Here is a 24,357-nt window from a genome sequence, read left to right as displayed (position 1 = left end):
GGGTGGTGGTGATGGGTGCTGGCGCTGGCGAGGGAACTGTGGGAATACACATTTTCACAAAATCGAGAAAACCCCGAGCCTCCCGAGGACACGACCCTCGCTACAAGGGGGAAAGGAGCGCTGCTCCACGGGGGGTTTGCAGCCGTCGGGTTTCGTATGCTTCCTCTCGGCGGCGGCGGCGGTGGACGTATCCTGTGATCCCTCCGTTCCAAGCAACGAGATAGAATTGGCGAGCAGGACGAGGCAGCGAGAGAGAGCGAGGAATGTGCTTGGGGCCAGCACAGCTCCCAGGGGGATCACAAAAGGGAGCACTCACCGAGATGTGTGTGCGCGCGGCACCGAAAACTTTGGCCCCAAAAAGGGGGGAGCCCCAAGAAAGAGGAGCAACGCGAGAACGAGGCCCACCCCGGGACCTTCACGCCGCGAGGTCCGCGGCGATACTTCCGGGAGTTCGGGAGAGCGCGCGAAACTGAATAACTTGATTGTCATGGCACATCGCCCAGTTCGGTACGTCTCGCGGGAGTTTTAGGCCACCCTCGGGGCGAGCGGCAACTCCAGGAGAACCGCCGCCGTCGAAGCGTCGCAGTGTATTGGGATTTGGCGTGGAGTTTGTTTGCCGCTCGACACGGAACACCCAACGCGTACCCAGCTGGTGACGACAATTCTGCTGGATGGCCATCCACTGGGAAGCACGTGGAGCGCACCGAAAAAAGAGGGATAACCCCCCCCCATACCGTAGATGACCGTTGGGATTTGGACGATTCGTATCTTCCTTTCGGGTCGGGCCCGTCCCAGATCGATCTCGTCGAAAGAGAGACAGAGAGAAGCATTCGTCATCATTCCCATCATTAGGACGAGAACTATCGAGACCCCAGACCCTGAGGAACCCTTTTTCCGGGCCCCAAGCTCCACAGACCAATTAATTTATTCATGACGCCTTGAGCGTCAAACCTCGGTGGAGTTAGCAGAAAAAAACAATCGTCCACAAACAGAAATGACAAAATAGGCGGACCCCTTCGAGTGTTGGTCAATCTCCTAAATTGTAGATCCTGCTTCCTTGAAGGACACATCGATAGGCTTTAACAGATAGCCACGGGCCGGGCCGATAGATAATCGTTAGGACGACGATAATCGCAAGATAATGTCCAGCCGTAGTCCACAAATTGCCGTCTCTAACCCTAATCGTCCTATAAATTTCCGGGCATTAAAATGAGGGCCGAGCAGCAAGACACCGGAGCAAGCCTAGAAGGTGTTGGCTGCCTCAATTCAATTAGTCCCGGGTACGGTCCAGGGCACTGTCTCCGGCGCACGGCTCGAGTCACACGCACCCGGGCCCAAGTGGTGTTTCTATTGTTGGAGTGTATTAATTTCTAGCCCCAAATTGTCCTTTATGCGCGGCAAGCATGTAAAACCACTTGTTAAGTCGATGTTCTTGGATTTCGGTGGCGCTTAAACGACCGGTCGAGGCCCCGGTAAGTGATTTATCTTTATTGTGTGTGCAGCGTGCCGCTTTCCGGCGATTTTGTAACGTGAGATCCCCGTGGTTTGTAGATTTAGGATTAAGAATAGGCCGTGGGCACGTTTGTGGGTTGGCGTCGCTAATCCAATGATCGGCAATTTATGAAAGCAGCTGCGAGCTGCTGGTCCAAGACTCATTGCTGGGCCGTGATTTATACGAAGGGTTGCTAAATGGTCCAAATCTTTAGGACAGGAGAGCATCATGTGCGACATTAGTAAGAGTTCGATTGCGAATGAACGGAATGGTGGTAAATATTTTACATTTTCCGAATAAACATTCTTCAGGAAAGTGTTTTTAAAATGAGTCCGCCACAAATGACTGTATGCTGTCAGTTTGGCGTGCTGTGACAGTATGGCAAGTACGCGCATTTGCTATGCTGTCACAGCACGCCAAACTGACAGCATACAATGGCGGACCCAAAAGAAATCCTTATTTCAACCCAAGAAATCCTTTTTTAACCTTCTTATCTGATTTTAATTTGTTTTCAGAACGATTTTATGTTACTTTCCTTGAAGTCGTGAACGTGATTTTTATGATACCTTCAACGATTCACGGGCTTCATGGTTCAAATCGCACGATTAATGATTGATCGAAAGCGATCGAACTACTTCCAGATGTTTGTGGGGAAATAAAACTTGCCGTCACTAGCTGGCAGTCCACCTACAGCGCAACTGGTTGGTCACATCACCCTAGCACACCGATATGGTGAAACAGAACATGCCGCGGATGCCACCAAAAACCGAATTGGCCACCACGGATGAAGTTATCATAAACATGTAATAAATGGGTCGAAAGCGGACCGAACCGTGCGATACCGCAGAAGAGACAGAGAGAGAGAGAGAGGAGCCGGCCGTGTGGGCGTGCGCGACAAACAAATCAAACGGCCTCCGGGGACACTTTTGTAAAAATTGTAAAAATTAATGGTCTCAGCTGGAGCGAACGAGCGGAGTCGCGGCATCGGATCCGGGTTTTCCGTGGTGGTGTCCGTGGTTCACAGGGTACTCCGCAGGACACTCCGGTGCTCCGGTCCGCCTGATTTTTTGTTTGCTGGGTGTTTGCGGTAGTCATCTTCATCATCGTTCTAATTGGCCCCGTTCCTCTACGTCTCTTCCGGAGCGAGCCTTCCACGGTTTGAAGGCTCCCCCCGGAAACCCCTGGAAGGTTTATGGGTAAAGCTGCATCCACTTTTTCCACGGAGCCGCTCACACGCTGGGGCCCGCCACGTGTTAATGTGGCGAGGGTGCTGCGTTAGGACCATTATCACCCGAAACCGAAAAGTACCGCATCGCGTGCGAGGTCGAGGCAACCGGAAGGACCCGGAAGGACCCGCGGTTCTCATTAAACGTGTTGCGTATGCTACGGTTCGGAGAATGCGGAGTGTTGTGTTTGGAGTTTGGGCCCTTTTTTCGGGTTTTTGGTCGTGGAGCTTGACTCCAATTTATTGGTTCGCGTCAAGACAGACAGAAGGACAGTGAGAGAGAGCGGGCGCTACTTTCCGGCACGGTACGGAAGTGCTCTCGCGGTTGGCTAATGTGGTGTCGCATTGTGGGGCGCCTTGGGACCACTTTCGGTACCATACTTCAACACCGAGGACAACCGCATCCGGGTTCCGTGACTCTGTGATTGTGCGAAGCATCCGAGTTCTGACGGTGGAGTTTTTTTTTTTTTTTTTTTTTATATAAATTGCGTTTATTGGGAGTTGATTTCGTAATACATCGAGGTTGATTAATCGAATGGGCTCGGCTAAGGCCTCTCCACATTATTATTGAGAATTATTACACATTATTATTTTCAGGTGTTGTTCGTTAGTGTACCTAAGTGTTTGATTTGTTTTCTTGATATTTTGACAGGGGCCCATTGGACCTGTCTAAGACTTTTTTCCTATGCCTTACATACCTATGCCTACCTACTGACTAAACTATTTACATTATTTAAACTACTATCTACAACTACTACTACTTTAATCTACTAATTAACTGTGTCACTGAAGACGGTATTTCAATTCTTTGTTTTTACAGCAAGCGGACCAGTACTTTTTGTTGAGTTTTAGGGTGTGTTGAGCTATTTTTTCTATTTTAGCTAGTTTATGTATTTTTTCTGTGCTATGCCATGGAGGCTTATTTAGAATAATTTTTAGGAATTTGTTTTGGATTCTTTGTAACCTTTTTTTGTGGGTATTCGCGCTGGTGGCCCATATGGGAGATGCATAAGTGATGGTGGGGCGGATTATAGTTTTGTACAGTAACAGTTTGTTTTTGTTATTTAGTTTCGATCTCCTATTTATTAGGCTGTAGAGTATTTTTAGGTGTTTCTCGCATTTTTCTATTACGTGTTCGAAGTGTGTTTTATAGGTTAATTTCTTGTTTAGGTGAAATCCGAGGTATTTGACTGATTCTTTCCATGGGATGTTTGTTTTGTTTATTTTTGTGTAGCTAGTTGGGAGGCGACGCAGGCAACTTCTTCGTGTAAAGAAAATTGCCTCTGATTTGTCGGCGTTAATTTTGATTTTCCATGTTTTACAATATTTTTCATATTTCCGGAGGCTGTTGTTTAAATTGGTGACTATCGTTTTGGGCATTGTACTTGAGGAGCTTATTGCTAAGTCGTCGGCATATAGAAATTGTGAACATTTTGTGTGTGTTGGAATGTCGGATATGTAAATATTGAAAAGTAGTGGGGAGAGAACACTACCCTGCGGTACCCCTGCATCTGGGGTGTAGATGTTTGAGCAGGAGTTTCCTATGAAAACCTGGTTTTGTCTATTTTTAAGGAATGATTCTACTAATTTAACGATGTTTTGTGGGTATTTTAGTGTAACCAGTTTGTAAATTAAACCGTCTTGCCAGACAGTGTCGAAGGCTTTCTCGATGTCCAGCAGGACGAGTCCGGTAGATTTTTTGTTATTTCTGTTTGACCGTATATTGTTTGTCAACCTGTGGAGTTGGTGAGTGGTTGACAGTGATTTTTGAAAACCGAATTGGTAGGGTTGGATTATGTGGTTATCGTTTGTGTGTTTATCTATTCTGTTTGCTATACTTTTTTCCAGAATTTTTCCCAGGCAGCTGAGCAGGCTGATGGGTCTGTAGTTTTCGGGGAGGCTGTGGTCTTTGCCTGGTTTAGGGATTGGAACGATTTTTGCGTGTTTCCATGCGTTTGGGAAGTACCCTAAGTTTAGACAGGCGTTGAAAATATGTGTGATTTGTATTATGGCTTTGTTTGGTAGATTTTTGATACTTTTGTTGTTGATATTGTCTAAGCCGGTGGATTTTTTGGTTTTTAGTTGTTTTATAATCCTTTTGATTTCGATTGGTTTGATCAGTAGGGTTTGGGGAAGTGTTTCTTGGTATGAGTTTTTGGAACTGTGGGCCGCTTCTTTTACTGTTTTCTCCATGGTGCTCTTTGTTTGCGCTGTTATTTTATGAGAGTGTTTGAAGTGTGAGCTTATAGCCTCACATTTTTCTTCTGAACTCATTAGGAGATTTCCGTTCATTTTTAAAGGCGGGATTGTTTGTTTTTGGTTTTTTAAATTTTTTACTATCTTCCATAGGGTTTTGTTGTTGTTATGTTTGGTGTTGATGTTGGATAGTGTTTTGTCCCAGCTTTCGTTTCGTATTATATTTGTTTTTTCTTTGATCGTTTTTTCCAGTGAAGTGAAGCACGAGTTTGCTAGTTTGTTTCTTCGGTTTCGTTGCCATATTCTTCTGAGCATGTTTTTGACTTTGATCATTTGTTTTAAATTTTCTGGGAGTTTGATGTTATACTGTCCAGGTGTGATGAGTGGTATTGATGCTTTGTGGGCGCTTTGAATTGTTGTTGTGAGCTCGTTTATCGTTTGGTCAATTTTCTGAGTGGTATCTAATGTAAGGTGGTTCATGTTTTGAATGTTTACTTCGTTGTTTATGCATTTTCTGAACTGTTTCCAGTTTGCTGAGCTGTAGTCGTAGATCTTTTTCGTCGGTTTTTCTATTGTGATTGTGTGGTTTATGTTGAAAATTACTGGTTCATGGTCGGATGAGAGTTCGGCTGTTGTGATAGGTGTTGACATTTCATGATTTCCGTTTGTGATGGTTAGGTCTATTGTCGATGGTGAGAATCTATTGCACTTGGGGAAATGTGTGGGTGTCTGTGCGTGGTGGATGGCGAAGTTTCCTCTTTGACTCAACTCAAACAGGATCCTGCCTGCCCCATTTGACGTTTTACAGTGCCACATTCGATGTCGGGCGTTCAGGTCGCCGCAGATGAAGTAGCTTTTGTTGCTTTTCGTCAGTTTTCTTATGTCGTTTTTGTATTTTTCGAGGTCCTTATTTCCTCCCGGGTGGTATACTGATGTGATATTGATGTTTCCTTTTTTTGTGATAACCGAGATTCCGATAGATTCTATTTTTTCTAATTTGAGGTCGTGAAGAATATTGTGTTTGATGTTTCGCCGCACCAGGATAGCTACTCCACCTTTGCTGCCATCATTTCTGTCTTTTCTATGTATGTTATAGCCGGGGATTGTAAGTTTGATTTCAGGTTTGAGGTAAGTTTCGGCTATTGCCATTATGTCGATTTTGTTGCTTTCTAGGAAGTGGATTATTTCAAGTTTTTTATTTGAAATACTGTTTGCATTCCAGTGGCAAATTTTGAGTGAATTTGATTTATCCATTGAAACAATATTTCTGGATGACTTGGAAAATCACTGTGATTTGTTGTTCTTTGCTATTACAGTTTCTCATGAGTGAGAAGGTATCAGTTATTATGTTTGTTATTTCGTCTGCTGAGAATAGATTTGGCCCTTGATTGGCCCACTGTGCGGATGCTGGAATGGATTTTGGAACTGCCGCTTGTTCACTAGGTAGATGTGAGTGAGACCGCAGGGATGGGAAGTTGGTTTCGTCGAGCTTAGGAGCGGGACGATAGATTGTAGGCGTTGGTGTGCGTTGTGGACGCGCAGGGCACTTATAATAGTTGGCGGTGTGACCGCCGTTACAGTTTGCACACTTTAACAAGTGTTCGGGAATTCTGCCTTTTTCTTCCACCGTTTTTTCGGCGTGTGGGCAATCGTCTGCTTTGTGTGCCCCTGCACATTTCAGGCACTTCGGCTGTGTGTAACAGTTATTGGCTCCGTGGCCGTACTTGAGGCAATTTCTGCACATCATTGGTGTGCCGTTTGTGTGGTAGTGGTTCCATCTTACTTTGCAGTATCGGATCGCGTGGATCAGTTTTAAATTCCCGAGCGTTACCGTGCCCACGGGGAAGTGTAATAAAAATGTGGCCTGATCATCGTACCTCTTGTTTCTGATGTTTAGCTTTTTGATTTCGCTTGGGTAGACCTCCTTTTCGTTTAACGAGGTTTTTAGTTCCTCGATGTCGCAGTCGGCCACACCGCTCAGTACTATTTTTGTTGTCCTACTCTCGGGTAGCTGAAAAGTGTAAAATTGCACTTTGCGCGCGTGTAGGGCCTGCACCACCTTGTTGAAGTCGTGTGTCGTGGTTACTTGTACCTGAATTTCCTTTCTGGTGACATTTGTCATGTATTTGATGACTCCTGCGGCTATTAATTTGCTGTGCACATCTCCTACCGATGTGCCCGTTACGTATATCGGTGGAGTTTTTTTAGATTCTGTTTGTGGCGGAGTGGAGTTTTTCTGCTCGTGTTTGGAAATATTCTCCCTTGGTATTTGCAGATCGCCGCTGTCATCCATTGGGAGAGCTTCGAAAATATTTTCGCTAGCCACCGGCTCGCGGCTTCTCTTACTTTCACTGCGCAGCCCGCTCTCTATCGGCCGTTTCAGTTTGCTTGTTGGAGCCATTTTTTTTCCGGTAGCCGGCCCCTGGCTAGCACTGTCACTGTGTCTAACTCTTTGCTTTTGTTCACTATCACACCTGGATGGAGACGAGCAAACAACCGCTCCCGACGGTGGTTTGTTCGAGACTGTCTGACGGTGGAGTCGTGCGAAGTCGAAGTGAGATTTTGTACTGCGGAAGGTCCCATCACTCCGGTACACGGACAGACCGGTACTCGTTACGCACGTGTGGGTACCGTACTTTATCAATTATCCTCTCGGCGCTCCTGGGGTCGGTCCGGCGACTCTCGGTGCGGTGCGTTCATCAACACGCCGTGATGGCGCAAAATCAACGTTACACTCCACGTCCGGCTCCGTTCCGGTCCGCAGCAAACTTGGGTGTGGAGTCAAGCCGATTACTTCCGGTCGGTCGGTGGTCTGTCTCGGCGGCGGCCGCAAACGACAGCTATTAAAAGTACACTTTTTCACTCCAGGACCCCCAGCCGGGCTAAACCGACCTGAAGGAACCGATGCTGGTTGTCTCAAGAAAGTGTTCGAGAAAAGGGGTGCCACCGCGCTACGGCCACCAACGGGCCCGACTTGCCCAACCCAGGGCGGGTAGAAGTTTGTTAATTCCCATAGCGAGCGGGCCAGGCAACATTTTTTAGTGTCCCCACCGGGTGTCCCGGCCCCGGAGATGACAGCTTCTCAGCGCGACATCAGGCCCGTTAATGCGTTCGTTGATTGACAGGAATCGGTAGACGGCAAGAGATGCAAAGCGGGCCAAGCAAATGGCGCAGAGCAAAAAAACCATTGGTGGTGGAAGCCACAGGATGTGACCGGGACTCGGGAGCGGTGCTAGTAGACTGCTGGGTGCGCCGCGAGGGCTTTTAGTTGATTATTACACACGAACGAACGTTCGTTCGGATCCTAGCAACCGTTGGGATTTCGGCGCTCCGGTGTGACATTTACCGTTTATTGAGCGGGTCCTGGGGCGTAAGAAATTGCAGTCTGTGGGTTTGGGAAGTCCTTTGCCTTCCAGCCGAATATCACTTGACGGTGGCCATGAAGGCACTCACTCCGCTTGTCCACTCACTAGTCCAACAGGTGATCGCCTGAAAGATTAATTACGCCAAATGTCGTGAAGTCGTGTCCTCGTCGGTGTCCGAAAATCCTTCGGGCGACCAGGAGCTTGCTGCCGCACGATAACGTCAACCGTGTGAGGCCAACTGGCTCGCGACCTGTCGTCTGCCCGGTCCATGGTCCAGAAAGAATAATTACCGACAAAGGGCCTTGGCCGCGGGTTAAGTGGCGTGCTTTTATCACCACGCGCCCAGCACTTGTGGTACTAATCTCACCAGTGGCTGAGTGACACTATCGCGGCCACCTTCCGGAATGCTTTCTCCAGGTAGCTTCTCGGTTAAGCCAACCGGGAACTCCGCCGCGTAATTATTCCGTTGCTTTCAATGTGTTCCTTCTCCTGTGCGCCTTTACAGATGAAGGTGATGACGATGAGAACGCTGCTGCCGAGGATGATGGTGCCGCCGCTGAGTGTGAAGTGAAAAGTGCCATGGACACATCGGACGACGAAGACGCCGATCGCTGCCAACCGGACAAAGAAGAAGACGACGAGCGGAGTGGTGATGAGTTCGTGTTAGACGAGGCCAGCAGAACCAGTGGTCGCGTGAACGTCAGTGTGAACGATCGTGGTGTGATGAGTGAAAGTGACCGAAAAGAAGCCGTGCTTGGTGCTTCGTGCGCGATGGCTTCGAGTGCGGAAATGAATGGCCAAACGGAACCAGCAGGGCCGACAGACAACGACACCGGAGAGTCCCACTGTCCGGGTCCGACCGCGACGATGGACTTTTCTGACGGACCTGACGGTAAGTCGCTTAATCTACCTCCGATTTCTGTTAAGTTTTTATACAATTTGGCCTTTCGCCGGTAACTAGATCACATGTTTATTGCTCACCTTTTCTTTGTATTTTAAGCCTTCTGAATTAAATCTTGACACTCCTGAAATGTATGACAAATGACGTCAAAGATCCAGTGCCGTCCATACGAAATTCATATGCCCGTTTTTCGGTCCAGATGATCCCGGGCGGACATCTGATTAGAAGAGATGGATTACCGACTGTCATATGGCGCCGGATTCACGGGCCACGGGACTGTCGGATGGAGCAGAGTGAAGCAACTAGCGAAAGGATAACGACACGCGGTGGGATTGTGAAGCAAAAAAAAATGGGAGAAATTGTTGCCTTTTTTCCACACTCTGTATCCGGTTACTCTATCCGGCAACTACTACCGCTAGTAGTAGTGCTGCTACTACCACCACTACGTCAGCGTGTTAGACGCGCGCGTCTAGAGGGAACGTACCCCGGACTCCCGGAGCGCCTCTCGCAGTGGTGGGAGGGTTGAGTGGAAAACTTTACTTTGCGTTTGGTTGTTTGTGAAACTCTCATTTACGAGAGCTACTCTCGGGGGAGTTACCGCAGTAATACATTTTCCCAGTGCCCAGGACGAAAGCGGCCCCTCTTCCAGTGAAGCGGGGGCCCACCACACTTCGTGGAACCCACCGGCCTTGGTCCGACGTTCCACACGGCGAGTGAACGTCTCTCGGGTGATCCCCGCTGAAGGGCTGGACCGGAGGGCAGAGAGAAGAGGTATTCTACTGCCACAGCGCGGCAGTCCTTTGGGCTTAGTTTGCTTCGTAGTTCATCTCGAAATGATACCCAGACCGCCCCCCGGACCCGGACGGACGGACGTGAGGGAGAAAAAAGGATACCGTCCGTTTCGCTCGCAGACCGCGTGGACGAGGAAAGCCTCCCGCGCGCACTGTTCGCCATTTCCAGTCCGCGTCCGCTAGTTTCCGCTCTCTCTCTCTCGCTCGCATCGGTCCCCCGGGGGGTTTTCGCTCTGGCGTGGATCTGGCGGCGGCGGCTCTCTCGGATCACCGATTCCGGCGGGAATCGAACTTTTGCTCGGTCGAATGGAAGCTTTGCCGTTTCGTTTCTTATATTGGGTCCCTGTGGTTACAGCCGGCGGACAGCTTGCTGCTCGGCGGACGGCCTATCTTTAGGCGTTATTTGCCTGGACGCCGCCGCCGCATATTGTTATAGTAACAGGCGGCGGCGACGACGAGCCAGCCGCTAGCCGGTGGTCGGTGTTCTCGGAGGCTGACGAAGCGGGAAGGTCCGTTCCATTTCGTTCCGTTTCGCTTCGACTGTGATGGTTCGGTGGTCCACCGGGAGTACTGCTGAAGATCTGTGAGAAAATGAATATGCTCCGGTCGGTGGGAGAGACACGGCGGGGAGCGGTCCCAAGGGTACCAGTCCGTTCGTTCGTTCATCCGGATACGGAGGCCGCCTTCGAAGCCTTCGCCGGGTCCACGGAGCATCTGAAGGGTACTTATGGTGTGAAAGACAGACGTTAGCCAAATAAGAAATATGCAGGATCTTCGTCTCAGCTGTCGGCGTTCAAGGTTAGCCTCCGGGCTGCGTTTAATATCTCAAACACTTTACCCCGGTACGAAGGTCCGAATCAGTTTGAAAATATTTATCAAGTCGCTTCGTTTAATGCTGCCGATGCAGTAAATATTCTATAATGATGACCACCGCGCGGCTGTGCAGAAACCGTTGTGCAAGCAGGAAGGCGAGCGCAAATGTGTCATGAAACTGTCAGAAGATGATGCAGTAGGCGGTGGACGAAAGACTGCACGGTTTTGCAATTATCGGTGCGACGTGAACGTCACCGGGGAATTGCCGGGCAAGCCGGAGTCGGATTCGCCCAGGGACTGCCGCTAGGTGATTTGCATTCGAACGTGGACAGTCGTGGACGACCGGCCAATACATCCCGGCTGCTTGGACGCAGCTCCACTGGGGATACTTCTTCTGTCATTGCGAGTGCGCCCCGTGCACCTAACTGTGTCTTCGCCTCCTTCGATGCGGTATTTAATTTGATTTTCCCAGCGGACACCGAGGTTGTGGATTAGGGCAAATTAGTATTTCCTGACTCTGACTCCCCCAAAGGTAGCCCAACGACAAAAGGCGTACCGTACGAGTTTCACAACGGAGAAGGACCAATTTGTGTTGACTTCTCTTCTGCGGCTTTGCTGGTACACGACGAACGCGAACGACAGCTACGGAACCAAACGTCGGTTCGATTGGTCGCGAGGGTTTTGGCGAGGTCCTTCTAAAGTCTTCTTACAGTTTTCTTACAAATTACTGGCGCCTAACTGTGTGGTTGACGTAGGAAAATATGGAATACGAAGGACATGCCGGCCTTTGGAGACCTGCGCGAAGAGTTGTGGACGGATCTCGTATCCAGCACCAGGTACAGCCCCATCGTTCGCAAGCAAACTTTAACCATTCCTCGTCCTCGTGTGTGTGTGGGACAAATCGGCCGCTGCGAAACTTCTTCGGCCACCAGGGTGAGAGTGTAAGATCGATATACGCGCCGTGGCCGCGCGTTATGGGACACGTGTGGCGCCCGGTTGCCACTTGTCAACTGCCAAACTACGATAGTTTTGAATTTTTGCACCTACTCACCGGGAACCGAGAACCTCGGAGTACGGAGTCGGTTGGTTGTCAGATTTTGTTCCGCTCCCCCACGCCCATTGCTTGCCATTGCCGGTTGAAGTCCGCCCGACTGATTAACTTTGACTCCAAAAGACGGTTCCATGGTCCCACCGGTGTCACTCGGTAGCTCGGTCATATAGACACACAAAACTGCACCGTACGGCAACGGCGGCGGTACCGAAGACCGGTAAGTCGATTTAGACGGCACCAAACATCGGCCGAAAAGAAACGGAACCAGCAAGAAGGAAGAAAGGAAACCGTGTGTCGTCGGGACTAAAGAGAACCGTCTGTTGTTGGTCGTGTCGTGTCTCTCCAGCCGGGTTGCGCGGCGCTCCAGGTTTGATATTTTTCGGTCCTCCGGGGGACACTCGGCGCGCTCCGGTGGTGGAACCGTTGCCGCGCCATCTTGTTCCGCTGCCTGTTCCTACTTAGAATCTTTGGCCTTTCGTTTATGGCTGCCATCGGTAGGCTCTCCTGGGGGAAGAACCGGAGAACGTGTCAGGTTGTTATTATTTTCGCTTCGGTCTCTCTCTCTATCTTTCGCTCACTCCGCTCGATCGTACTCCTTTTGGTCGGTTTTCGCGCCCAGCTCGCCTGCCAGCAATCTTTGGGGATGTCAATATTGGTTGAGTTTTGTTTTGCTGACTGCCGGAGGGGGCCCGGGCGGCGCGCTGAACCTTACTTTTGGGCAAGTTAGCCCTGCGCTGGGAATTGGCAATCCCCCCGGGGCGGGGAGCCACCACAGTAACGGCTGAACCGCGGGCTGTATCTTATTTTTTATGCAAACGACTCGAAGACAGCCGGGATGTCGCCGAGAGGGAGATGTCGCAGTGAGTCCTGTACCGCGCGCCATTCTGGGTTTTCCGTTCTCCGGGAAAATATTGTTCATATCATAAACCCATCCGCTGGTGGCCCACTCGAGCGTGAGAGACTCGAGAAGCTTACCTGTACGACGACCGACGGGACGCCGGGGGTCCCTCGGGAAAACTCTCCACGGCAGAGTCAGCCAGTCTCGGTGAGCAGCATCTTGCGCCGTCCTGCTGCGGTGCTGCTACTCACCTGTCGTCTCTCGGCAACTCGACAGCGGTTCGAAATAAATCCGCTTTGACAGCTCTTTGCACACACACACTGGCAGCCAAAGTGCAAACGGTGCCTGAACTGGCATCTGGCGACCCCGGACACTCCCGGGCGAGAGTTTCTCCCGGGCGCCCCCCCGAGCACCAGCACGTACGACCGGCGCGCGCTCTGGACTCCCAGGTCCCGGTGGTATACCAGAAACGGTAGACAATTGTGGCAGGTCGTGTGGGCCAAGTGTCTTGACTTGTGACCGCCGACACACACACACACACCGGAGCGGGTTCACTCTACGCCACCGACTGATGGTGATAAATATGCGTAATGAACGAACGAAGTGATTTGACGGAGGGTTACTCGTACAGACCTCGTACAGAGTGACAGAACGGGGCCTGGTCGGTAGGCTGGAGGCTAAAATCAAACCACGGTCGAGTTGGTAATCTCCGCTCCCGGATCGAACTCCCGGACTTCGGTTGTTGTAATTGACTTTCGTGACCATCATTACGTCCTGTGGCGTCCTGTTCTTTGGCTCCAAGAGCCACGCCAGACCAGTGGTACCAACGATGGACGCTTCCAGGAATAGCCTTCCGCGTTCGCGCCGCCGTAAAGTCCCCCGGGGGAAGACGGCACTAGACAAGGCAGGCGGCAGTCGTAGGTAGGCCACGACTACCAGGCCAGGTGAGGGCCGCCGCATAAAAAGCCACCGCGCACAGATGATGATGTGGACCGTTGGGGGTGCCCTCGGGTACCTCGGGCGAACGAGTTCTGATTAGCAAAGTCCCCCGGGGGGGTCTCGGTGGAACCACGAGCACGAGCGAAAGGACGGAAGACCGGAAGACTTCCTCACCGGGTGTGTCCGGCGGATTCTTGTCCCGGCCGGACCACTGGAACCGGGCTGCTGTTGTCAACCGACGACAACGGATGCGCTCTCTCTCGGAGAGTCCCCCATCGTGTGTTCGCTACCATAACGGAACCGGTTACAGGCTGTCCTGTCAGTTTGTGCGCCCGCTAGTCTCCTTCGTGTTCCTCGGGGAACCGGCCCTAGTCCGGTGCTGATGATGATGGTGGCGTCAATGGTTGTGTGAGGTCTGCGAGTGGGGATCGTTTTGGGTCGCCTTTTTTACTTTGACTATATAAATATACGGTCGCTATGTGTGTGTGTTCCTGATGTAGGCTTATATTACCGCGTTCCCTCTACACGCACCGCACCAGTGCCACCAGAAGATAGACGACCACAGTGCTGCGTCGCGTATACGGTACGGTAGCTACGGTGGATCCGTGGAGTGTCCCTGCGGGAGTTAGAAGCGAGCTAGCGAGCTGATGAGACTGGCACACACCGAGAGAGGGCTAGGGCTAGTTGGCTGGCCGCTGGTCCACCTGGCTGGGTCCTGGGTGTGGACGTACAAGTATAAGCAATTTAGAATATCCTGGCGTCGGAGGAAAAACTCCGTGATCGAATGAAGCAAGAGAGTCCGAGAGCGAGCGAGTGGGCTGCGAAAAGGATGGATGGGATTTGTCCCCCCTAATAGGGTACCGAGGGGATGGCCCCGTTGGAGAACGGTTTTTGGGCAAAATCCTTCGGGATAGGGCTGTGTGCCCAACCGACTCGCGGCCGAAAGTTGTATCGTGCGCGTTGTTCACTTGATGTCCTTTTTTCCCCGCGCTCTTCTGGCTTATCTTCTGGTCCGGTTCTCGGTCCCCTGCTTCCCCGGACTGGAACTTTCGACGAGCTTGTTGCGTCCTAGTCCTAGAACACTACTAGTTCGGGCCTCGGGTTTCTTGGGGACCAGGGTTTATGAATATATGAGTGAAGTCGGCGCAATCCATCGTTTTTTTTTTGCGGGGCGGCAGTCCGGTAACCTACCCGCGGTGTGTCTAGTTTTTTGTCCCTATTCAGGCCGACGTCCACCGGCGACGTTAACCCAAACGTCGATGGACAGAGGCTAGTTGTGAGGCGCAACTAGTTTTGAGGTCATGCCGACCAACACATCATCTAGTTGCTCTGTTCCTCTGAGCGGCCATCCTAAAGAGTAATACCTTTCGCACTCAATTTGTCACGACTAATCCCGCGCGCTTCGGTCACGGTGTTTGATACATATTTGATAGGCTGCTTCTCTAAAGTTACTGGACACCCTGGAGGAAGGCTCGCTGTAAAAAAGAACGATGTAAATCTAGAGCAAAACATAGTATCGCAGCCTGATAGAACGACCCCGGACAACCCGTCTCGGCCAGGATTTGTGTTACTGTAAACACCGGTATTCATATCGATGAAGCTAGCAGAGGCTCACGACGGGAATACGACGGCGCACCAGATGGCAATCTCACTTAGCTCACGCCTTCCGATGGGATCCGATGGGAATTAAAAGGGCGCGCGGACACTCTAGCCATAGTACAGGCCGCTAGCTGATTTGAGTAGCTCGGTGTCACTCCCGTTTGTTTGAGACAACGAATTAGATACCTTAGCAACCGTTGCGTCGTTAAGGAACAGTTTACTTTGATCTCCATTTGATTTACTTGATTGCTACAAACGTCACTTGAAACATGATGTAATTCTAATGGCAGTCAGTTTTCCGATAGACCCTGAGACTTGCAGCAATTCGTCGGTAATATACTGTCCTGCATGATCCACAGCCTGCTCCTGCCATGCCTTGGGCGCTGTTTCGAAAACTTCCAACTCTTGTGCAGCCATAAAATAGCCCAACCTTTGAACGGAGGACGTCAGCAGTGGTCAGTGCGAATTCAACCGTTTGTACTGTTGGCTTGATTGTTTCGATTGCTCCCAAAAGCGCGGATGTCCCTGTCCCTGGCAAGTTCAGGCGGATCGTCACTAAACTTCACTCGGCACTCTCGGCTCGACAGCAGCAGCAGCTAACGTTTATGACGCTCGCTGTGAAGAAAAGTGCAATGCATTGTCGATTGGAGCGAAGGGAATTCTCGTGTATGGCCCCCTCTCGCCTCACCCGTTGCCGCCGGCCAAACACCCGCTTGAGTGGGTGTTAAAGATGCGATAATTATTTATGCAACAACCTGCGCGCCAAGTCCTGGGGGCCCGGTCCTGGTCGCACTTTGCCTTGCCACCACCGACTAAATGGCGCGTCGCCATTATTGTCCCGCGATCCGCGTGACGGGACGACGCCGCCCGGGTGTGCCATGTTGTCGGGTGCCTCCCCGCGTGTGTGTGTGTGTCGTTCCGGTTGCGGTTCCGGTTCGAGAGCGCCAAACATCCGCATGCCGAGCCTCCCAATTCCCTAATCAATGTGTTTGGATCTCGCGGCTCGCGACTACTAAGCCTCTGTGCCGTTTGTTGGTTTTTCCACCATCCGCTCTCTCTCACATACAGTGGCCCGGGGAATGCAGTTCCCGGGGCGGGGATTATATGCGTCCGGACGAACGAACGTACGCACGCGAGGGCTTCTCGGGGTCGGCGATGTGTCTCACAAGAGTCATTTCACAAACGGCCGCCGCCACTTGCATCAGCTGCGCAATTGAACATGCAAACATATGATGCCGGACCGGACCGCCCGGGGGGGTTCTTACAGGCCCCGTGTCCTCTCGCCTGGTTTGGGTTTTAGGTGGCGGTGGTGGCAGCGGCGACGGCGGCGATGTTTGTTTGGCGAAACCTCCGGGAGCTCTCCGGGAGACCAGCGTCATCATCGTCGTTTGTCGAATCCCCCGGTGAGGGATTGTCACCGTCCATGTGTGTGAGAGAAATTATGCATTCGTGAACATTTTACACGTGCCCCGGTGGGGGAGGCGATCGCCACCCGCTGGTGGTCTCGCCGAAGGTGTCAGTTCATACACGTGATGGGTTCGCTGGGAGCGCTGACTAAATGTTCGATAACAGTATTAGTTCGTTCACCATTTTGAATGATATTATTTATTTATTTTAAAACACTTTAAAATAGTACGAAATTTCCAGATAACCCAAGAGCCCTTTTGAGCGGAACCATGCGCCTCCATCATGGCGACCACGTGGTCGCCATTTTCCCTCTTTTCCGTTTGTTTCTTTTTACCCCCCGCCATCGCCCATCCATTTGGCCAGCTGATAGGCGCCGTGAGAGAATCGGGAAAAAGGAGCAAAAATAAATTGAACAACGCTCAAATGAAGGACGGCCACTGATGAGTCTCGCTCGTCCCATATGGCCGCGAGCCCGATTACACCGCCAGGCGGGAAGGCGAGCGCGGGCGAGCGGGATGAGGAGTTATGGGAATGTCCAACGGGTTTCTGTTTTTACTTTGCCTTTGCGCCATCAGCTGCATGGTATCGTTCTCTCGCTCGCTCCGATCGCTCCCTCTCAGCCGGTAGTAATCCGCTTGGTTTCGCCAACTTTGGCCGCTGCCGCCACCAAACGGAGTCCCGCGAGTGTCGTCTGGCCGAGTCGGGACCGAAGTAGCCCGGCACATCGTAAAGACACACACACACACACACAGAGAGAGCTCGGTGTGCGCGGGACAGCCACCTTCGAGCACTCGAGCCCGTTCCGTGCCGTTCGCTCGCGCTCGTCGTCGCGCACCGAAAAGGGGTGTGCCCCTGGGGATCAAATAAATATATATTCTGATATTAATATATGTAAAAAGCAATTGCCACTAATTAGCATTCATGTGGCTGCCGCGCGCCAGCGGGTGGCGTGGCGCGCAACCCCAGTGACCCAACCCCACGGCCACCACTACCTCGACGGCGGCGGGATGCTGCTGGGCGCGGGACGCGCGGTCTCCCAAACGCCGCTTTGCAGCTTCGCAGAGAACCCCCGGGGGGAACCTATTTGTGCATAAATATCTAAAATGAACCGGCCAGCCACCCAGCTGGCAGTGCAGCCTCCGCTTCCGGGTGTCCGGGCTCAACGAGCGAGGGAGTGAGCGAGAGTGTTAGACTGAAAATGATGCCGCAATCGGCGTGGGGGACGCCTCGCGACCTGAAGGCAAATGAAGGCTGTCCAGTGCCGCTGACTATCCGGCCCATTACGTTACTGCGTTTTCGTCGCATAATCGCCAAAAGGTCCCGAGGTGTCGCCCTACATTTGGCCGCAGACCGGGCCGCATATTGAACTTGTTGGTTGTTGCCTGTTTTTTTTTGGTTGGTTTGCACCTTTCTGTTGGTTCACAAAGTATTAAATTGACATTTTTACCACTTCAATCCAGGTTTGGGTTTTATTTATTTATTTTTATTGATTTGTTCTTTATGTATTATTATTATTTATTTTTATTGCTGTTTGTTTGGGGATTTTATTGATTTGTTCCTTATTTTAGCTTGTCTTGCAAATACTTGATGATATTTTAGAGTTTGCTTCTGTTTTATGTGTCGACATATTGCTTTTCTACGGGCTTATACCTCTTTTTCAAATTACATTTATTTTTATCATTTTGCTGTCATCTTTTGTTTTATTTAATGTGTTGTTCGAGTTTTCGAGAAGCATTGCGCTTTCTACATTCTCCAGAGCCCAAACTAGACATTGGCATAGCAAGAGAGAGAGAGAGCGAGAGCAAGGCGATCCGAAAATCGATGCCTGTGGTTTGGTTTTGGAAGATTTTCACCGGGAACTCCACCGGGACCGAGTAACCAATCTATAGCGCGTTTCCCCAAGATTTTCCAATGGGCCGCCGCTGCCACAGGAGCCGATTATTTCTCGGAGGTGGCTGAGCGGTGGGCGGCCGTATCAGTAAGAAAGCCGGAAAATATGGCTGAATAAGGACACACACGAAAGAGAGAGACAGAATGGTCTGCAAAAATTCGAAAGTTGCTCCACTCCATAAGAAGTCCGTTCGAGGTTCCATAAGGCTCTCCGATGGCACCGCCCGCCGGTGGTAGGTAATTAAATTTTAAACTAAACGATGCTAAGAATTAAGAGCCATAAGCGGCGGCGGCCCCGGTCTGCTCGCTCAGACCCTGCGCTGACCCTGCCCAACCAATTCACTTACACTTTGGATTCTTTTTAGTTTTGAACTACCAACTGTCAGGAGAGTTGCCGGTCGGGCCGGCAGGCGTTCGAGGAGTTCAAGATTTCGTTTGCATCGATAACAAACGAAAAAGACAGACAGAGAGAGCCTATGGGTCCATATCGGCCAGAAGATGCCGAATGCTGCCGAGCTTTTGGTGGACAATCTTTGGGGAACACACTCCACCCCAAAGTCTCGGCTTCGTCGGAACCACAGACTGGGTCCCCCCTCCGGTCTGGTGAGACAACCTGGACGGGGTGTTAGGGGGCCCGTTTTGGGCCGACTGCACCTACCGTGTGCCGCCGGGCGCATCTTGGCGCCTAACCTGATTTGTTTCTTTTATTGGAATTGATCGTTGAATTTTTATGAATTCCAATTTGAGACTGCAACCCGCAATTTGGGATCAAGACGACACCGCCGGCCTCGACTCTTCTTGGGGATCGTCGGCTACGGAATCCCAAAGAAATGCTCGCCACTTCGGCCACATCTATTTAATGCGTTTCGGGGCGGCGGGCTTCACCGGCTCCGGGCCCGAGATCGTGGGGAGCATCATTTTTTATTCATACCTGATTTCGAGAGCAGATTTTGCGAGTGAAACTAACCCCCGTCGTTGTTCAGCTGGTCGGGTGGCCGGATTAGTCCATCGGCCCCCCGAAGTGCCGGGTGCCTCCTCCAAATGAAAGGCACCTTTGGCTCCCTTCTCGAGTTAAAAAGAAAAGCTACGGCCGGCCACAGGCTAAGGTCCCTCTCCTTCAGAGAATCTCCTTTGGAATGGGCCAGCCTTCGCATAGACCTGGCGCTGAGGCTGCTGCTGCAGCTTGCGGGTTGGTGCATTGCAATCGCAATCGCAATTGCCACAGCCCGTCCAGATTGCTTGGAACGTCTCGGGAACTGAGATTTGATTTCGCCACCCCGCTGCCCGCGTTTGCCCATGCTTGGGCTTGGCCCCAGAACAATGGAGCCCCCTGAAGATCTGAGACGGTGGGGCCCGGACAAACCGAAAAAAACCGGAACCGAAACCGTAGAAGAAATGGAAAACGACACCCTAGCGAAGCCTCCTCTCGCCGTGTCCTGGGCTCCGTTGGTCGAATAAAGCAAAATAAAAAGCAATTTTATTGCAATCCACACACACAGAGAGAGAGGCCCGGAAGTCGCGGTGAGAGCGCGGTGCATAAGCCAGGGCACTGACTGCTAGGGCTAGGATCTGGGACTTTCTTTGGAGTCTTTACCTTCGAGTGTCTTGGCTGTTGTGGGGCGGGAACGGGCCACAGGTTTCAAGATTTGGTTTACCAATTTGCATAAACAAGCTCATGGTTGTTCACCTTTCGGCCGTTGGTCGGTCGATCGCTGGAGGTTGGCCATTCCACCGGCTGGAGTAGAAGATTCTGAGCATATCCCCAAACCAAAAGTTGGTTTCGGTGGTTGTTGTTTCGCTAGTTTCTTGGTTTCTTGTCAATTGCTGTGATTTTATATTTGTTGTTTTTTATATTTTTAAACGGTTTAATTTTCGTTTTACGTGTTTCTTTTCAACATTTTAATCAATTTTGGTTCATATCTGTAATGGTTGTCTTCCAACGTTGCCGATTGGTTGCTTTGATCGTCCATTTCAAACAATGTCATCTGTCAACGATGAAAGTAGACGATGTTTAGATCTGTTTAGACGATGAAAGGAGCGTTTCAACTCGTTTTGTGGTTGCATCGTTTTTACTTAAAATGTCTTAAAAATGTCTGAAATGTAAGTCCGAGTAACTCGTGTACTAACATTCTAACCTCGCATTCATCATCAGGGTCGTTGTACCCTACCATCAATTCACAGCATTAGAGGCGGTCGTAATAATGAATGTAATCAATTTGACCCACTTCTCGGGGTCGACCCGAGGCCACCGGAGAGATCGCGTCTGACAGCCGCATATTCTCCAGTGGCTTCCGTTCTTTGACCATTTTTTCTTCTTCCTAGACACACGAAAAAGAACACGAATCCCCGTGGGGGCGTCCGGAGGCGGCCAAGTCAGAGTCGACCGAAACTCGACACCCAAGCGACATCTCGGACCCCGGCACTTCATCTCGTTATCGTGTTCGTTAGGACCGTGTTGTGTTCCGCCAACGAGTGTGTGTGTGGTGTTGGTGGTGCCGTTGGGTTCCGTCCGCAGGACCTGAGTATATTCCCCACGGGACGGGTCTGAAGGATGCCCGTTGCGTTCCCTCCGCTCCGGGGCTCCATTGGCGTGCCCGGATGTTTCCGATCGTCATTCCATCCTCCGACATTTCGTTCAGTTTTATAGATGTGCTCCTTCGGGGGCCCGGACTCCTACCCGGGTGGTAGCAACTCACTGCTCGGCAGCTTCGGAACTCCCAGAGCACCCCGAAGTGTAGTACAGTACGGTGCCCGGCACCACATACACAGATATGGTTCTCTGGACTGCGCCGCCGCTGGTCTCTTGGACGGCGGCGGCGGCGGTGTGTCCCGGACGCTTCGAAGGTGCTCCCCGGTGGCCATTTCTTATGCTTGAAAATCCGAAACACAGCTCGGAACTTTCACGATACATCTCCCTCGGCCATTAGTCCGTTGGCCTGGCGCGCGAGACCAAGGAGGGCCAAGTTATACCACCTCGCACCGCGCACCTGCCGGGGGACTTGAGGGGAGAGCGGCGCAATAAACCTACGAATTGAGAGGGCCCCTGCACTTTCACCGGAACTCCGGACGAACGGACGGACGGGTTCCACGCCGGAGCGCGCTCTGGCCTCTGCGGAACTCGTCTTCCCCCCTGGGGGAAACCATGCCAAGAAATGACTAGCAAATACTCACGTTGTATTCGTCCCTCTGTGTGTCTGTGTGTGCCTTTTCTTTTTTGGTTCCCCGCCATCTTGCCCGTGGAAAGAATTTTCCGAAAATTTAGCTCCCTTTAGAGTCGCATGAGCGGAAAATACACACAAACCGAACGGTTCTTCTGGGACACCCAAGGTCCCAGGGCCGCCGAGAGGACATCATCGTCGTCGACGCCACCGTACTTGTACAGTATACAGCGTCGTCTTCGACCCACCGAGTGTAGGGACCTCCATTTCACTCCTTTTCCGGTCCCGCTCTCGCTCGGTGTGTGCGGGAAAGCTCATCTTCACCTCGGAAAGATGGCGTCGGTCGGGTAGTTTTCCGTCGCATTTATACGACACCGCCGAGGGTAACGAAACTCAAATCGAACACCATCGACACACACACTCACCCACACACCAGACCATGTGCCGTGCCGTGACGTGTTGTTTGAGGTGCCCTCTGGTGGGCGGCGAAAGTCAGTCTCTCCGCCAGCGCCGGTGGTTTTATGAGTGCATCGAGAGTTGCCGGGGAGTTTGAAGACATTTGCGACTTCAAAACAGAAGGTGACACAGGCCTCAAGGTGAGGCCCATAAAAAAGTGTAAAGGTGCCACACGCCGCCGCGCACCTGGTGACACTTCCGGAGCCGGGTCGGATCGGAAACACCTGCCCTGCCTGTGAGAGCCGGGTTTTTCTTGGCCGTCGCCTCACTCAGGGGCGCCTCCCGCGGGATTAGCACTTTTTCCTTGGCACGTCCCCGTGCTTCTGCCTTTGCGCCGGGCATCCCTGACGCGCCCTGGGGGTGTAGTTCCTTCGGGTCGCGTTCAAGACTTCATTTCATTTGCTGGCTCGCTCGCTCGCTAGCTCGGTACAATCCCCGGGTTCCCCCCCGAGAGGTGTTGGGTGTTCCGGCAGTACGTGGGACTTTCCGTTCGATGTTTATTTTGCACACAGACACCGAGGATGATGCCTGGTCCACAATCATCATTACCACCCAGAGCGAAAGAGAGAGAGAGAGCGGCCGAGTGAGCGAGCGGAGAGATAAATTTCCCAGCGGGGTTCACTTTTTGAATATAATTGCGAGTGTTTTTGCCTTCGACGGGTCTCTGTACCCGGTCTAGAACCTGATCGTGCACTTCCGACTCCCTGCCTAGGACCTTTGGGGTGGCGCTCTGTGCCTAATCGAAGCGTCTGAAGCTTGGAATGTGGGCCAAGCCGGAAAGCCTTCAGTCGGAACTGTATTTCAGGGGGGGTCACACCGAGGACGTGGTGTACGCGCTGAGCTTTCTTCCGCCCTTTCTTTCGCCATCATCGGCTACGTCGGGCGGAACCTCGAGCATAAAGCAGGCTTCGCCGAGGCTTCGCTTCGGCTAACTACCCCGGAGAGTATTCGTGTGCATCGTTTGTTCGTTCGTGCGGGGCACATTACGCGCCGGTACATCTAGCAGGAACAATGCGCCAAGGAAAGTTCACGCGTCCCCCTTCGCCGTGAGGAGCAGCAGAATAAATTCCTGTTTGTTTTTGTTACGATCACGTCGACCTCCCGTCGGATTACGTGCATCCTGTTTTCTTCCCATCGCATCCCATCTAGTAACCCTCCGGCGGTGTCGTTTGGTTCGTGCTTCTTCCGCGTGTTGATTTGACAGCTGTCAGTACGCATCGACACGCTCTGCTAGTGTGCTCTGGGACCGGCGGTGATGCTGCTTAACATATTGTGTTCGCCGTTTTGTATTCGATTCAATCTCTTTTTGTGTAACCTGTTGAATGATGTAGCTGATGGCGGGTGTTGTTTTCCTTCCCATGTAGGTGTCGACGGCATCAAAAGCGAAGTGCGGTTCGAGCGAGACTCGATACACTCGGGAGAGTTTGGAGACGATGCCGAGGATGGCGGAGAAGATGAGGACGACGACGACGATGATGAAGATTTGGATGATGAGGACATCGATGATGAGATGGACGAGGATGACGATGATGAGCTACTGACAGCCGGTCCGGACGACGACGAGCTGACGTCGGATAGCTTCTGTTCCGGTAAGTAGTGTACTGCTGCATTCTACTACATGACACTGTTTCCAGTTCCTGTTCCGTGTTTTATGACCGGATGGTTGCTTTGCGTTATCTTCGGGCAGGACTTTCACACTTTAAGGGCCCGGAGTTCGCCCGGATCTTTTCAAAACAAAGAAATGACACATCACCCCCCCAAAGGGAGGCCTGCATGTCGCACCCTTTGGAGTAAGATAAGCCCAAGAAGTTGCGACGATAATTGTCGTCCGTCGATGGTTCAAGGGTGGTTAGACAATAAATCTTGTACCCGGCACATCATCATGCACTTCCGGCTGCGCGGGATAAAAAGGGACCAAAACGTACGTGGCGATATCTAGGCACTTGCCCGCAGTTCCTGTGTCCATGTCCTGCGCCTGCTGCACGGCTGGGTAACCCACCGAAGAATAAGCCCCGTGGCCCTGATAATTAGGATTATGCATGTGTTTGGGGAGCGTAAAAGGTCTCTCTCGTAGTCCGTGGCACTCCTCGGGCGGCATCGTACATCATCGATGGACCAGGATAAGGGCCAGAGTTGCGCGTGAGAGAGGGCAGGGCCGCAGCAAAAAAGGACATTGATGAATAATTAAGACGTGCCATTGTTTGTTGCCGAGACCGTTGCCCGTTGCTTTGACGCT

The 24,357-nt window shown here is 51.5% G+C and overlaps 1 protein-coding gene across 1 annotated transcript in view; it reads left to right on the top strand.

Moving 5' to 3' along the window:
* Positions 1-24,357, top strand: part of LOC128269349 (nucleolin-like) — a 47,735-nt gene that overhangs the window by 1,437 nt on the left and 21,941 nt on the right. The window contains exons 2-3 of the mRNA XM_053006790.1: positions 8,784-9,170; positions 23,486-23,710. Of these exons, the coding sequence (XP_052862750.1) occupies positions 8,784-9,170; positions 23,486-23,710 (612 nt within the window). The remainder of the gene's footprint in view (positions 1-8,783; positions 9,171-23,485; positions 23,711-24,357) is intronic.

Source organism: Anopheles cruzii, chromosome 2 (genome assembly GCF_943734635.1).
Source record: "Anopheles cruzii chromosome 2, idAnoCruzAS_RS32_06, whole genome shotgun sequence".
NCBI lineage: Eukaryota > Metazoa > Arthropoda > Insecta > Diptera > Culicidae > Anopheles > Anopheles cruzii.
Note: the sequence above shows the minus strand (reverse complement) of the source record. Positions and strands in the feature narration are given on the sequence as shown.